This window comes from Diorhabda carinulata, chromosome 2, assembly GCF_026250575.1.
Source record: "Diorhabda carinulata isolate Delta chromosome 2, icDioCari1.1, whole genome shotgun sequence".
Taxonomy (NCBI): domain Eukaryota; kingdom Metazoa; phylum Arthropoda; class Insecta; order Coleoptera; family Chrysomelidae; genus Diorhabda; species Diorhabda carinulata.
Window position 1 is genome coordinate 3,154,027 of NC_079461.1, and position 15,834 is coordinate 3,169,860.

Below are 15,834 nucleotides of genomic sequence, written 5' to 3' on the forward strand. Positions count from 1 at the left end.
ACTAGTGCATTAATATCGAAATATACTGCTATGCAGATTTTATTTTTGTTCTGTAAATATTATCGTTAGTTATAATAAATTAATTAATTATTTGATGTTTTTTTTTTAAATATAGACTATGTCATTATGTTTTAAAAGATTTCTTACAAGTACAAAACTTACACAATTTCTTGGAAGGACACTAAAGAATGCCACAGTACTTTAGAAATGACCTTACTGAAGTGAAAAGAAAGGCCAAAGATGATAGCCAAATAGATATTTCTTGCCCCAAGATGATTGAAATAATATATGGAATGCCATGATCTTTCAACTCGTCATTTAGGATATGAACAGAAAGTCAACTAAGTGGTGGAGAAAGGTTTTTTATCAGCTGTTGATAACAGTTGCAGTAAACTTTTTGATTATATTTACCAACTGACAGGGAGAAAAGGAAGAGTTTTTTTGGATTACTTAGTTCTTTGAATCTCTAATTAGCTATGGCATCAAGATCTTATGAATATATACCCATGGAAAGACCTACAAGGTGTCATTGCTGTACTATGAAGAAGCAAGTAAAAAGAACTAAAACAATTTATGCAGCTTACAATGTACCACCATGAAAAAACTGTTTTACTACTTATCACACTTAGTTTATAATAAGTAGACATATTGTACCAAAAAAATTGAGTTATTACAATAATAAGTACCAAAAGGATTTACATGTCCAATACCTAGATTTGGACAAATATGCCCCGTGTTCTTAAAAGACCCCTTTGAAAAAAATTCAATACAAAAACTTCACTTACACCAAATAAACAAACTGGCACTGAAAGGGTTGAAGTCATTTTCTCTTAAATGATACTTATTAGAATTGGTTACAAAAAAAACAAAAACTTTAGCAAATTTGTTTTATTCAAAATTAACAAACCTAAGCAATAAATTCATATGGAATTGGAGCGAGCACTTGTGCTGGAACCTTTCCACTGACAATATGTGCAGGCCTAGGTTGGGCAGGTTGTCTCTTAAGTTCTACTTTGATGTTCTTTTCCTTTGCTTCTTTACGGAGTTTTTCATTGGATTTTACCCTTTGCAAGAAATCCTGGCGACATTTGGAGTGGTTTACGTGTTCAATACGGATATTGATTCTTTTGGGGATGATTCTGCCGCGAACTCTTTTGTTTACAATTACACCGAGAGCATGTGCGGTTACGTTAAAAACACGACCAGTTTTACCATGATATACTTTATGAGGCATACCTTTCTGAACAGCACCATTGCCTTTGATATCTACGATATCCCCTACTTTGTAAACTTTCAAGTATGTAGAAAGTGGAATTACTCCATGTTCTTTGAATTTGCGGGCGAAGAGATCCCTAGTTCCTCTACGATAACCCTTTGAATTGGTCATTTTGAAACCTAAAATTTGAAATATTTATATGATTTTTAGGTTAGAAAACCACATGGTTATTGAAAAAATACATATAACTAATAGGATTCTACTGTTATTCATACATTATTGTTTAAAAAAAATGAGTACACTTCTCAAATTTTTAATTATAAATTATCAATATATTAAAATAAATTGAATAAAGTATTACATTACCTTTTCAAGCGTCAAGAAACAAGGTAAAAGGAAATGGCGGAGGATAATGTGTCAACGTCAACAATGATAATGTTCGTTGCGCCATCTTTTTATTAATATTAAATTCTTACTTCTACTACTTAAATAAAATTGAATTTTACTCCTATAGATTTAAATTTAGTAAAAATTCATTTATATACATATATATATATATATATATATATATATATATATATATATATATATATATATAAATATATATCATATATATATATCATTCTTAAGTTGTTAATCTTGTTTTATTCATTGGGCTTCTTCATTTAAAACAATCATAAATTTTATTCTTTTTAATCGGCGGCTTTGATTCAATAAACTCTTTCTATTTTCTCTAAAATATTTCGAAATTGATATCACATTAATCCAAAAAGTGCCTAAAAATAATTTTTATCTGAATAAAACATTATATTCCTAACAGTTGGTAGTATAATATTGACATTTGACATGATAATGATGTGAATTGAAGACATCAAATTAACATTTAGTTGTATATGTACTTTGATAATATTGGGAGACTGTATGACGTATAGAGAATTATTTTCCTGCTGTAAAGTTTTTGTTTTACTTCGAGATTGAATTTAGTTGAATTAATCAAGTAAAATGGATAAAAATAAATATAGAAACATGGAAGATGAAATGAGCAGGTATGTTGCATGAAACCTCTGGCAATTGTACATGATATTTCTATACTTCTCTATGAAAATGTTGTAAAATTCAATAAAAAACAAACTTTATCAAAAATGAAATTGATGAAAATAATTTATCTTTGTAACATAAATAGATTTGTTATAAAATTCTTTTGAAATTATTGATTCTTGGTAAAATAGAGTATACCTCAAATTCAATCTGATAAAATTTCTTTAGAAGTAGATTTTTTGTGAAAATTAAAAGATTAGATATGTACTCCAAATTCTATTGTTAGATGTTTATATATATTCTGCTGGAAATATGCACAAAAGTTGATAATTGTGCATAACCATTACAAAATTTCAATATTTGATAGGTTTGAAGCGGAGATATCTGCAACACCAATGTTAACTTCATATGGACCAACATACATACCTGGATTTGGTGCAATACCACCACCAACAATTCTAATTCCCCAACAAGTATCTAAAGGACCAAAAAGGTATGACAGTGGATACTCAAGTCACATAAGTCAACCTGCTGTAGTATCTGCCAAACCTACTCTGTATGCTCCTCCTAAATTAGTAACCACTACTCAGTCACACCCCCAACCAGCACCTATGCAATCTGTTGATTTCATGGCATTACAAAACGAAGTTGAGAAAAAATTGAAGAAATTGAAAAATGAAAAAGTTAGTGCTGAATTGGCTATTTCCCAAGGTTAGTCAATTGTTTTATCTACTTTACCCACTCAAATTTTTTATTGTAATTAATTACTTATGCCAGAATATTTTGCTTGTGAATCTTGTTTATTATATTAAAAAAGAATTCCAAAGAGTAGCTTTAATTTTTAGGAAAAGCCAGTAGTGCTTTACAGTCTTTTGGTCCTGAAGAATACAAAAGGAAAAGTAGTAAAAATAGAAAACTTATGAGGACTGCCGGTGGTCAAACTTGGGAAGATCCTTCTTTATCCGATTGGTCAGAGGATGATTTTAGGTGAGTAAATTTTTTAATTATAATTTAGATGATCAAACTATTATTAATATTTACAGTTATGTTAACACAGGACAATTTCAGGATATTTTGTGGAGATCTTGGTAATGACGTTACCGATGAATTGTTGACAAGAACATTTAATAAATATCCTTCTTTCCAAAAAGCAAAAGTAATTAGAGACAAGAGAACAAATAAAAGTAAAGGATATGGATTTGTTAGCTACAAAGATCCTGCAGATTTTACAAAAGCCATGAAAGAATTAAATGGTAAATATTGTTTTTAGTAAAATTATAATTTCCAATATTGAAAATAAAACATGTATTCTTATGAAAATTTATTTTTTAGGCCGATATGTTGGTAGCAGACCGATAAAACTAAGGAAAAGCACCTGGAGAAATCGATGTATAGATGTCGTAAAGAAAAAAGAAAAAGAGAAAGCGGCATTATTGAATTTACTAACTTCCGGGACTGATAAATAAGATGTGTAAATTATTTCTTTGTATATATAGTTTTATTGTATCTAAGTAAGATTAAATAAACCTTTTTTTTTCATTTGATATCCTTCATTTTTGTTATAATTTCCCAGCCTTTTCCTTTTTTCAATATTTAAACCTGTATAAGAATGGAAAAAATTGTATATTTTCATATATTCTGTTATATTCTTCAAGTATAAAGGAATTGAATTCAAAGTCCCTTTTATCTATGTGTGCTTCAGCAGAGAATGTTCGTATTCTGATTTCATTTAAATATTAATCACAAGATTTTTCTTAATTCATACAAACTTTTTAACAAAAACTAACAAATTTCAATTATTAGTTTTCTTCAAATAATAGCTAAACTAAAAGAAACTGATTTGTCGGTTTCCTACTTCAATTCAAGTTTACTTAAGCATCAAAATTTTCCTTTTAGAACAATTAAATTCAAATTGACTAATGTACTGGAAGAAAAACCAAATTTACACACTAGTGATTTATCTTGAGGAGAACACATAAAGGAGGAAATAAATGACAATTATTCGATTTGCTTTATGATAGTTGATGAAAGAAAAAAAGAGAGGATGCTTCATATCATATTGTTGAAGTTTTTTTATATTTAAAAAATATTAGTATTGATTCGTGTAATGTAAGTTGTCGTATTTCAATTTGATCTTACAATGCTGGTTGTCTATATTCCACCTAGCCGTGTAGTGTTGGTTGCATATATTTCGATACATGTAGTAGCATGTAAAGTAAGTTGCATATGTTCCAATATGTTTAATTTGACATCTGTAATATTTGTTGCCTATTAAAACTGAGTATTTTTGCAGTTTTTTTAATGAGTGTGCAATTGAGTTTTCGAGCAATTTACAAAATTTAAGGCGCTTGTATTTATTTTGTGCTTAAATTACGGTAGTTTTTTAGACATCAATTTTCACTGTTGCGTTCAAGCTTATTAAACATGATTAAGTTACAAAATGGTAATGATTTAAGAAAAACACCAAAAAAATCGGGTCTTGCTCATCCAACACTTAGGCGCTATTTTTTTAAGCAACAAAGACTAGAATATGCAGATAAATTAACACCCAATTATGAAGTAAATAGAATTTTTATGCCTGAAGAAGAAACATCTTTAATTGATTACGTGGTTGGATGTTTGTACACGTTTTATGGTCTAACAAACATATAGCAGATAGATAGTCGACGAAATGGCCAAGAATAATAATATTAGAGTTGAATGGCTGATATCATTTCGTACTAGACATCTACAACTTTCACTGATGTCACCTAAACGCTGTATTTTGGCAAGAAAAACTTCATTTAATCGTGCTAATACGGAAGCATTTTTCGACAATTTGTGTAGAGTATTTCAGATGCATCCATTTCTTGCTGACGGGACACGCATATTCAATCTTGATGAGACTTCCACCACAATGCTGCAACGCCTTAAATTTTTTTAAAGGTGGGTTTACTCTATCTGCTTGCTAACTGGTTCAGTGTTTCTACAGTGTAGTGCAAAGTTGACATTTTTTTCAATTCCAATAAAGCAGAAGTGTGATATGAACAGTTTACATTATAGTTGCTTCCCAATCTTCAGAATAAACGTTTTGTGCCAAATTTCACCTCAGTTAGAGGACATTAGGAGCATACCTAGACTTTTCAATAAATGGAATATTCAACTCTGCAAAAGCTCTTATAACTTCCTTTGTATAATGAGCAGGAATGTTTTCTCTTTAAGAACTGTATTAATCTAGATTCAACACACTCTTTTTTATATATTTTGGCAGTTATAAAATTTCCAGAAGGTCAAATGTATGCTAAACAAGATATCGGCAAGCATGCCAACAACTAAGGAGTTAAAATTATTGTGGTTTTCTAAGAAAATTTCTGAATTTACTTCCACGCCTTTTCACCTAGTTAAAAGCAAAATATGATTCTTTGATTTTCAAATCTTTAACGGGCGAAAATTCGTTGTCACCGATACTTAAACGTAAAGTTAGTTGCATACTTTTCAATGGAATATGTTTGAAATAAAAAAAAAGTACAATTTACACAATTTATTAACAAACTATTATTTTGAATAAAATGGCTGAGATTAATACTATAGCGTTTCATTTATAATAATTAGATATTTATTTTTGGTTTCTATATCGACATCAATACATATTATCTACTTAAAAATACTGTCTATTTTGGTAAAAGTTGTGTTTCCTCTCCACGTGGCTTGTTAAGTGAGACTTTCTTCTTCCGACATAGAAGCATTTATCACAGCTAAAAGTAGGAAGTTTCCCACATTCATATTTCAGATGTCTCGTTCTTGAAGCGTAGTGTCTGTAAATTTTGTGACATTTCGGACATGGATAGAAGCCTAAAAATATTATATCGTTTTGTAAAGAACAAAAATCGATAAGATTCACCATGCTTTTCATTACAGATGAGCAGAATCAATCGTCTAAGTGTCAGAAAATAGTTTCAACCTACCTGAAATTATTTTCATACTAATTTTCACTGAATTTTAGTATTGCAAGCAACGCAATCATATCGAATTTTTATTAGGAATATAATTGAAACTACAGATGTGTTTTCACGTTTTTTTATATTTGGTTGGAACTATAACACCGTGTTTTATTTTCATGTGTTTCCTTAATAAATGTTCGTATGTCGATTTCCACTGACACTCATTGCATTGATATTTCCTTTTATCTCCACAAGCGAATTTTTTATGGTACCAAAGAGAAGAGTTGTGATTAAAAAACTTTTCGCATCGTTTACATTGATAATTTTTTCGTTGAACTAAAACAACAAATCAAATTGGTAAAAAATACTTTTGACGGAGAAATAAATATCTACTCTAACCCCGAGCTATATTATCATACAAAATATTATGAGAGATACAAAATATCTTTCAATTCATTTCAAATAAATAACACATTATAGGGGTACATCTACCGTTTATTGCTTTTATTTTGGGGTGAACATATACCTTTTTTATTGCAAGAAATACCCTTGCAAATAAACGGTTTTCTTTCTTACTTTTTAAGAAATTATTGAATGAGGAAGTCTGTTCAACAACTAACGAAATTAGAATAAGATCAAATAGAAATTGAGGCCGCTGCACAGTGGGCAAAAACTCCAAAAAGCTAGCCAAAATTCTAAAAATGAAGGGTTAATTTTTGGACGTTTTTGTTCTGCGCTTTAGTAGGGTATCCTAGGCATAAAAAAATCGGTTTCAGGATGTCTCTGGCCCCACAAAACGTTCTAACCGTGTCAGGTAGCGTTTCGGAGGTTATATTTGGTTAGGTAAGTATACCTACAGTTTGAAATGAGTGTTTTACTATGGATTCTCTCCCACAAGGTATATATTAATCGAAATATTGAGAATTGGAGGTTCTATGAATGTTCAACTTTTGAAAAATCGAAGGATTGACTGCGCCAATTTGCAACCATTGCATTTAGATTGAAAACTTACATGGAAAACACATATCAAAAACAAGAGAAAACGGTTGGATTTGAAACTAAAAAGTATGCACTGGTTACTCAACAAAAAGTCTCAAATAAGACTTAATACCAATCTGGTGGTATAGAATAGAATTAAGGGGCTGCAGTGAACCTTCAAATATGAAGATACTACAAAAATATCAATCCAAAAAACTCCTTGTTGAGTAGAGCCCCCTGGTACGTTACTAACCAAACAATTGATAAGGATCTGAACATCACACTAATCAAAGATATGATAAAGATACAAAATTCGATACAACGACCACAATAATGTTTCAATAAATAATTTATTCAACCTGATACTAGCATAGAGAAGATTGAATATGGCCAGAAAATCTCCCTCAATAAATACTCTCAGAGTACCATCAATGTATGGTACCTGACTCACTTTAGTTTCTTATAGACAATTTACGTAGCGGTTTATGGAGTTATTTCAACACATATACACCCCGAAAACTTCCTACTACAAATTTTCAATGAAAGTATCCCATTTTTTTAGATTTTGGCCAGCTTTTTGGCATTTTCACCCAATTAGCAATGTTCAATAATTCATTTACATGATGATAAAAAAATATTAATATTATTTAGAGGAAACTGATTCAGAAAACACATTAAAATATAAAATTTATTGATAATTTGATTTGTTTACAACGTTTAAAAAATATTTAATAAACCTTTTTTCAAAACAAATATTAATATAGGTGCTACTGAAATAAATTAACGCCGTGTTTTTTCAAAGCATGAATTTTGAGGTTATATTTTCTTTTTGTTATAAAAGGACAATGAGAACATTTCTTAAAGGCTACAGTTTTGCAATCTAGTTGAGAGTGAACTCTCCACGATTGGAATTTTTTAAAAGATTTTCCACAACCAGGACAAATTGTCTTGTCTGAAACGAGAGATTAATAATTCAATAATAAGTTATCAAATTTGAATAAAACATAATTTTTAACATTAACACACATAATAGATTAAATATTTACATGTATTGAAGAAGTTAGAACATAGAAAAACGTAGAAGAAGGTAAAATAGTGGGGTATTGACTAGATATTTTAGTATGAATAACAAAGTACTAATTAAAGAAAGGCGACAATCCGATGACTTTTCAGGTGGGAATGACACAACAGAATACACTGAGAAAAGTTTTCCATACGCTCAACATAATAAATGTGTATGTATGTAAACTTTTCTCATTTAATAATGCATAAGCAGTTTTTATGAAAGTAACAGAAAATAATGTTTAATATCCATATAAAATCAAAGGAAACCGTAGTGCACGTGGGCTTTATTGATGAACGGCCTATCGAGACTGATTGTTTTTCTTTATTGAAAATTTCTAGAGCCTCAGACAGTGGCGTCACACATATCTTTTATAGAATAATCTGGTTTTATTTTGTCTATGGAAAAGGTAAAGTACAATATTAGACATTTCGTCCAGTTTTAGTGAATTGTTGTTTTAAACTCAAAAAATCATCAAGACTTATAAAATGGGCGCAAGTTATGGCCCCACAATTGCAATTAAAACATTTTTATTTCTTATCTAGTGTATTATGTTGTGGCTTCATCTACTCAATGCTGTTAGTAGCATGTTTTCACTTCTTTGTGAGTATTTTTTGTCGCCTAATAACAACGCATATTAACTATATAAAAATATTAGATATACGCACTAACTATTTATTTTATTTTCTAATCACAGTTTCGTCTTTATACTATTTCAAGATATCGATGTTTAACCATCATGTGCCTTTTTAACAATACTTTTTGGAATGCTTTGTACCCGCAACCGTCTTCGGTACACCAAAATTTCGGTTCTTGATTACATTCGTAGATTAAGTGACGTTTCAAAGAACGCTTGTGTTGATAAGTTTTCTGACATATTTCGCATCGGAAAACTGCAAAAAAATCAAAAGTTACAATCGTAGAAATACGATTAACTAATTATTAAGAATCGAAAGGTTTAGAAAGTATGACTATGTATATGGAACGGCATTAACATTGTTGTCAAATTTTGTTTTTATATACGAAACATCAAGAAAAAATTATGTCGAATGTTAATTTGTCACAAAAATAAATCATTTTCCGTTATAGTCAATTAAAAGTTATGTTTTATAACATTGAATACCGCAAAATATATGGGTGGATCAACTATTCTTTACTCATTATGAATTTTTTTTGTAAGTTTGCAAGATTTTATGGATTTTCTTTGAGGTGCCAATTTTACTCAAACGCTTTTAGCAGCGATTTTTTTTTAAAAAATATGTCTGATTTTTTGGGGTCTGATTAGGAAATGGTGTAAAATGGAAAACGTGTACAAAAGAAGCAGAAAAATTGATTAACTCGTTTTATATACATAGTGTAACCACCGCAATTTGAAAATTACTCTGCTAACATGAAAAATGAATTAAATTATATTAGAAATTGGTCATAAAAAGAAAAAAAATCCTTATAAAAACTAGGGACGTAATTGTCAGCCAGGAAAAAAGTTTCCAGAGAACCATACAATAAATTCCAATAGGTATTATCAACGTAAATCTAATTTTATGGCCTTTTACTTGAGATCAGACACAAAATGACAGAAATTTCAACGTAATATCAAAGTATTATTTGTCGTTAGTACGGAAGAGGTTTTCTTTTTTTTGGTTTTAAATTTTTCTTTCTTAATCTCCAGATAAGTTTAGCGTTAATCTTAATCTTTCTTTGTATCGTATCTGCCTTTCAGCCGCAGTAAGTCCCATGATAGCTAGAAGTATAATTACGCATCAATCATGCAAAAAAATCCACGGAACTTAACTTTTGTAAGGGAATTTTTCAATACAAACAATGTAAATATTAGAATATTGTATAGATTTCTAGAGATTAATATTTATGACAAATTAATCAATTTTAACTAAAAAATGTAACAAAAGTTGTAACATGCCATTCCTTTAAACATTTTGAATATTTCTTTGTTCACGTATTACGGTTCAGTAGCCACTTCTATTTTAATTTTTAACTATCCAAAAGAGCACAACGAATAAAATATAAAACTGGGACTTATCCATGAATATTCGGGATGGTTGCAGTCCTCAACTGGATTCCCATTTGTTGGAGTTGTATTTGTTGCACCGGTTGAATCCCTCGTTGAGCTTCCAGCCTGGTAGGTATAGAACAGCGAACGAATTTACTAAAATTTACTTCGATTTGAACACTTGAGTGTAGATAGGTGGAGGACGATTTAGAATCCATACCGAGGTTTTATTGAATTTCACGAATGGAGCGGGAGGTCGATAACAAATTAATTCCTTCAAAAACTCGAATGTTAGAATAAATAAATCAGAAGTGACTACTGCGCCACAATACGTGAACAAAATGATATTCAAAATGTTTGAAGAAAAACGTAACAAGCCGAATGGCATGTTACGAAGTTTCTGTTACATATTTTGTGACCCACGAGAAAAATAAAGATAAAACTTACCATACCGTGGTACTACTAATTTGGTTTAGTTGACAATAAAATTGAAGGGACTGGAATACGAAAAACTTCCATTGGGTCACACATTTTTATTGTTCAATTATATTATAATTTATAAACTATTGATTGAAACTATAAATTGAGTTAAAATCAAATGATTTTGTATAAAAACTCGAAAAATTGGTACCAGACATATATATTGCAAGAAAAAGTTTATCGACCCATATTATTCTACAAAAATATTGAACGTTCATGCCATTTCTTTAAGTAACGAATAAAACTACGTTTTTCTTGAACATCCTGTGGCTCTATTGAGTTTTTTGCTCTTTTTTTTGAGAAGGATTCTTTTTGAAACGTTGTATTTTTATCCATACAACTTCTTTGCGTGATACAAACTCAAATGTCCAACTATTCAATATGTCGACATGAAATTTGGAAACGTGATGTCGCTATGTTTGGTTAACTTATGTATTTTGAGTCTACAGTTTCTTTTGAACTTTTCGGGGCAGTAATCACAACAAAACTTCGGCAGTATACCACATTCATATTTTAAATGGCGCTGCAAATTGTACTTGTACTTGTAGATTTTTTTACAGTTTGGACATAGAAAGGAATCTGCAACTAAAAAATAGAGTAAGTTGAATTAAAATATTCTAATCATGTCATAAAATGTTTTAGGTGTTACCAAGTTTACGACTAAATTCCGTATATTATTGAGGAGAATAATGGATATTCTCAAAAATCCGTGACTCTAATTTCAACCATAGAGACAAGGACATTTTTTAAGCCGAATGAAGCTTTATCCGTGTCTCTAATTTCAGCCGTGAATCTTAACAATAATAAGCTTTAACTCACGGATAAATACCATCCTTGGACAAATATCATCCACGGATAAATACCACAACGATTTTAGTGCAACATTTCGACACGACACGCAGTTTAAATGCACCATTCAGGTTCATACTTTGATAAAACCAATACTCAGTGGGGTCCGTTTTTATTTCCGGAATGGTTTTTCCTATAATGTTTCTTCAATGTTGAACTTTGTGTGTAAGCTTTATTTGGACATAGAGGACAGACAAATTGCCGTTGGTGTCCGCATTCATATCGTTGATGCCGTGTAAGGGTGTAAGAATATTTATACGTCTTGCCACAAGATGGACATTGATGCATGGCTTCTAAAAAAATTTAGGGTAGTATATTTTATTGATATTATTTGGTATTTTTTTGTTCTACAACTTTTTAGAAACTTTTTCAATGTATGTATTTATTCCACTCAAAATAAATTATAGTTTAAAAAAACTTGAAAACATGCTTTTATCGATAATCTAACTAAAAGTCGAAGCCCACTAGCAACACGCCACGCCACCCCACGCCATGCGACGTTATTCACGTGGTACATTGTTATGTACACATTCGTAACACGTCACGTGATGACAGCGCTAGTAATTCGTTTAGTAACCTAGAGGTTTTAGGTTTTGCACAGCAAAAGATCGTTTTGTGTCATTAAAATCAAAAAAATTGTGCAAAACATGAGAGGGGAATTCACACGTCTTAACACGCATCGGTTACATCTGAGAATTTTGAATCGTCCCGCGTGGGATAGCGTGTCGTGGCGTGGGGTGTCGTATAGTGAGTGAGTGAGTGTGTAAGCAGACAATTGAATTGAATGGAAAAACATCTGGACACATATTCGACACTTGGGGTGGCGTGGCGTGGTGTGTTGCTAGTGGGTTTCGATCTTAAGAAGTGGAAAATAATCGTTGGTACATGAATAAAATTAGAGAGAATTATTGAGCCTGATTTTCAGTCCAGGGACTATTTGAATAATTTTTTCCGAAGCACAGAGTTTTTATGCATGTTTCTCACTATTTTTAAAATGTATTTTATTTTTTGCTTCCTAGTTCACTTCTTCTATCTTAGCAAAGGATACAAAAAGAAATTTATGAATCCTGGCGAATTAAATCAGGATATACAAATATTTTGATCTAACTGTTGCATTGTCATCAGTCTTCGACAACTATGCAAAGTTTAAGGGGGTATTCCGGTCTAGAAACCTAAATTTTTAGCATTTTCTAAACTAACAAATAGAATGAAAAAGACAGTGCACCCTGATTGACATTATTCCAGCCCTTGTAGTGACCTGAAACCTGAAGAATATAGAAGAAAAATATATATTGAAACCTATAAATTCAAAATTTTTACAAGAGTTAAAACAATTCGAAACCACCGAAAATCTTAATCGATTATTTCCCAGACGATGAATACATAAGTATTCGAAAGTTCGGAAAATATATTAAAGTTAGTCCACTTTGGTGTTTCATTGCCACGTTCCCCATAATAAGAAACCGCTTATAATATAATATATGTAATAAATAATAAAACCCTGTTAAAAATAGTGAGTTATATATAGAGGATGGACAAATTTATTTTTTGATTCACTCACAAAAATTCGGTATATGATACAAATACGAATGGTAATTAACAAAACAATATATGCAAAAATATTTATCACATTCGATACACTTAAATTTAGTACGGGTCGCTTTGTTTTTAGCGTAAATCCTACCGTGCGGTTTCAATTTTCTGTAGCATACCAAACACTGTTTTCTCAGCAATTCTTCTTTAACGTAATGTTTACCGTCAATTTTGATGTTTGAAATACCGTGTTGGTGTTTAAAATTTTCTATTATGTACTTTCTCTCACCTTTAGATAAGTCATTGATACAAGTTTTCCTTTTGAGTTTCTCTAATTTATCTAGAAGAGATTTGACAGCTGGATTTGGTAGATCCCAATTTGCTGCAATGAGAATGGAATCAACAACATTTCTAAATTAGTTTAAAAAACATTTATAAGTAAAAAACAATTGAGTAATGTGTGTATTAGTTAATAAATTATTGTTTGTACTAATAATTTTAGATAAAACTCAGCAGCGTTTTTATAGAAAACAAGAATCAGAAAATATAGTTGGCAATAATGACAGAGAAACACCATTTTGTTATACGATAAGTGCTTTGGATTTGAAGAATTCATTTTAAAAAATTAAATTCTAGAATAATGACGTAAAATAAAAAATTTAAAATTATGAGAACGTCAATTAGATCAAAAAGTATTGCGACGACATAAAGAAAGGAGAAAAACATGAACATTCAATGATAGGGAGATGGTCGAAGGAAATTTTGAGAAGAATACACTGTGTAAAGAAGAAAGATGGACCAGAAGAGCTAATTGAGAACTGACAAACATACACTACCGGTCAATAGTTTTTACTCATCTAATTACAAAACGTTCAGGGCGGTTTCGCAACTGCAAAACCGCTGAAGATTGAAGATAAACGTTTTCTATTGATCAGTAAATGTAATCAACGATTCACGGTCCCAGAGATAACAGCTCACATCAATGAATCTTTGAGAAATTTTACAGTAAAAAGGCAATTGAAATAAGAAAAAAGTCAAAGGCAGTGATGAGTCAAAGTTTGGGGCTTTTGGGTTTACGAGAAAAGTGTTTGTGCGCAAGTCAAAAGAAGAATGTATGTTAGATCTAATTGTAATCCCTGGGAACGTTATGGAGGAAGCTGTACTGAAGACTTGGTGAAAATTGGATGGATTTTTGAGATAAAAAGCTATAAAAACTACTAAAGGAAACTTTTTGGTCAGTGTTTGACCGGCAGAAAATTTGACAACAATTCCAAGCATTTCTCGAAGCTGTGCAAAGATTATTTGTAATAATTGGAAAGGAAAAATGTACTGAAAGTGAAGATTTGGCCGTCACAGTCGCCTGATTTCAACTCGATTGTATTGTTGTGGGACTTATTGTACAGGGAATTCAAAAAACTTCTAGTTTACATCTTTAGAGAATCCTCGAAAACGCGTGGAATCGAATAGACGACAATTTAAATAAGTAATAATTACAGACTGTGATTTCATCATTACTTTGTTATTTGGAATGTAAATATCTGAATTTTTACTTTTTCTGCCTCACGAAATCTACAAGATTGGAAAAACTTTGGACCGGAAGTGTATATAGTTAAAGGACGTAATAAATTTTCTGAGAGGGAAAATACAGAAACTTGAAATTTAAGCATAGATGGAAGATGTTTTATATTAATTTATAACCACAACAAAATAATAGCTGGAAAAAGAATTTCAGCGTTTAAAATAATTTAATTTATTTCTAAATCAATTCAAATAGCAAAATCGACTCAGTTTGCATATACTATGAGTTCATATTCACCTGTAATTTTACAAAAATTATGAAGAAACTTTTGTTAAAACGTTTCAAGGAAATCTGGTATGTAATACATATAAGAATGATAATTGATAAAGCAAAAAATACAAAAATATTTAGTACACTGCACACATTTAAATCTGGTCTGAGTTGCTCTATTCCTGGCATGATTCCTGCCTCCAGATTCAGTTAGCTTTCTATAACAGATCAAACATTTTCTTCTTTGAGCCTCTTCTCTAACATAGTGTCTGTCGTCAAATTTTACATTTGCAATTGAGTGATGTTGTTTAAATTTTTGTATAATGTATTTTCTTTCGATTCTACATGATTCTTTTTTGGTTAATGTTAGATATTTTAGTTTGTCTAAGAGTGATTTTACAGCTGGGTTTGGTTGATCCCACAGTTCTAAAAAAAATATAATCAATGTATAGCTTCTAACGTTTTTATTGATAATTGAAAAATAATCCCTTGGTTTTGTTTTCAATGGAATACAAGTGAGGTAAGAAGCTAAAATTTTTGTTTTTCACGAAAATTATTAGAATATGTATTTTGACTTTCCCGTAGAAATCTTATCAGCTATTAAAAATATTTCTATTGTCTTCAAATGACGACCAATATTTTTAAAGATATTGCGTAATATTTAAAAAATAATCGAAAAGAGCAAAAACATCTGCTGTTCGCAAAAACAACTATTCGCCTTGTTTCAAAAAGATGAATATTTTGAATTGAATACCATACACATGTCTAATTTTGATAGAATATGATAATAACGATATTTGTTGATGGTTTGACCATGATTCCATTAAAATCAATTATAATTAGAGTACAGGAATGCTTACCAAAACTTTTCCAGTTGAGGATACCATCTTCAATGGTAACGTTAACGAATTGTAGATTATTTTGAATCTTCAATTCGTACCATGTTAAAGAACTCATATT

The 15,834-nt window shown here is 30.5% G+C and overlaps 3 protein-coding genes across 3 annotated transcripts; 1 reads left to right on the forward strand and 2 right to left on the reverse strand.

The window, feature by feature from the left end:
- Positions 1-873: 873 nt before the first annotated feature.
- On the reverse strand, positions 874-1,712 carry LOC130904075 (60S ribosomal protein L21). The gene is made up of 2 exons (XM_057816630.1): positions 1,583-1,712; positions 874-1,395 (listed from the first exon to the last, which is right to left on the reverse strand). The coding sequence occupies exon 2, from the start codon at positions 1,385-1,387 to the stop codon at positions 908-910; it is 480 nt and encodes a 159-aa protein (XP_057672613.1). The 5' UTR covers positions 1,388-1,395; positions 1,583-1,712; the 3' UTR covers positions 874-907.
- Positions 1,713-2,065: 353 nt separating this feature from the next.
- On the forward strand, positions 2,066-3,798 carry LOC130904074 (RNA-binding protein 42). Its single transcript, XM_057816629.1, has 5 exons — positions 2,066-2,262; positions 2,622-2,965; positions 3,100-3,241; positions 3,323-3,507; positions 3,587-3,798. The coding sequence occupies exons 1-5, from the start codon at positions 2,219-2,221 to the stop codon at positions 3,718-3,720; spliced, it is 849 nt and encodes a 282-aa protein (XP_057672612.1). The 5' UTR covers positions 2,066-2,218; the 3' UTR covers positions 3,721-3,798.
- Positions 3,799-14,811: 11,013 nt separating this feature from the next.
- Positions 14,812-15,834, reverse strand: LOC130904076 (uncharacterized). The gene is made up of 2 exons (XM_057816631.1): positions 15,735-15,834; positions 14,812-15,300 (listed from the first exon to the last, which is right to left on the reverse strand). The coding sequence occupies exons 1-2, from the start codon at positions 15,829-15,831 to the stop codon at positions 14,936-14,938; spliced, it is 462 nt and encodes a 153-aa protein (XP_057672614.1). The 5' UTR covers positions 15,832-15,834; the 3' UTR covers positions 14,812-14,935.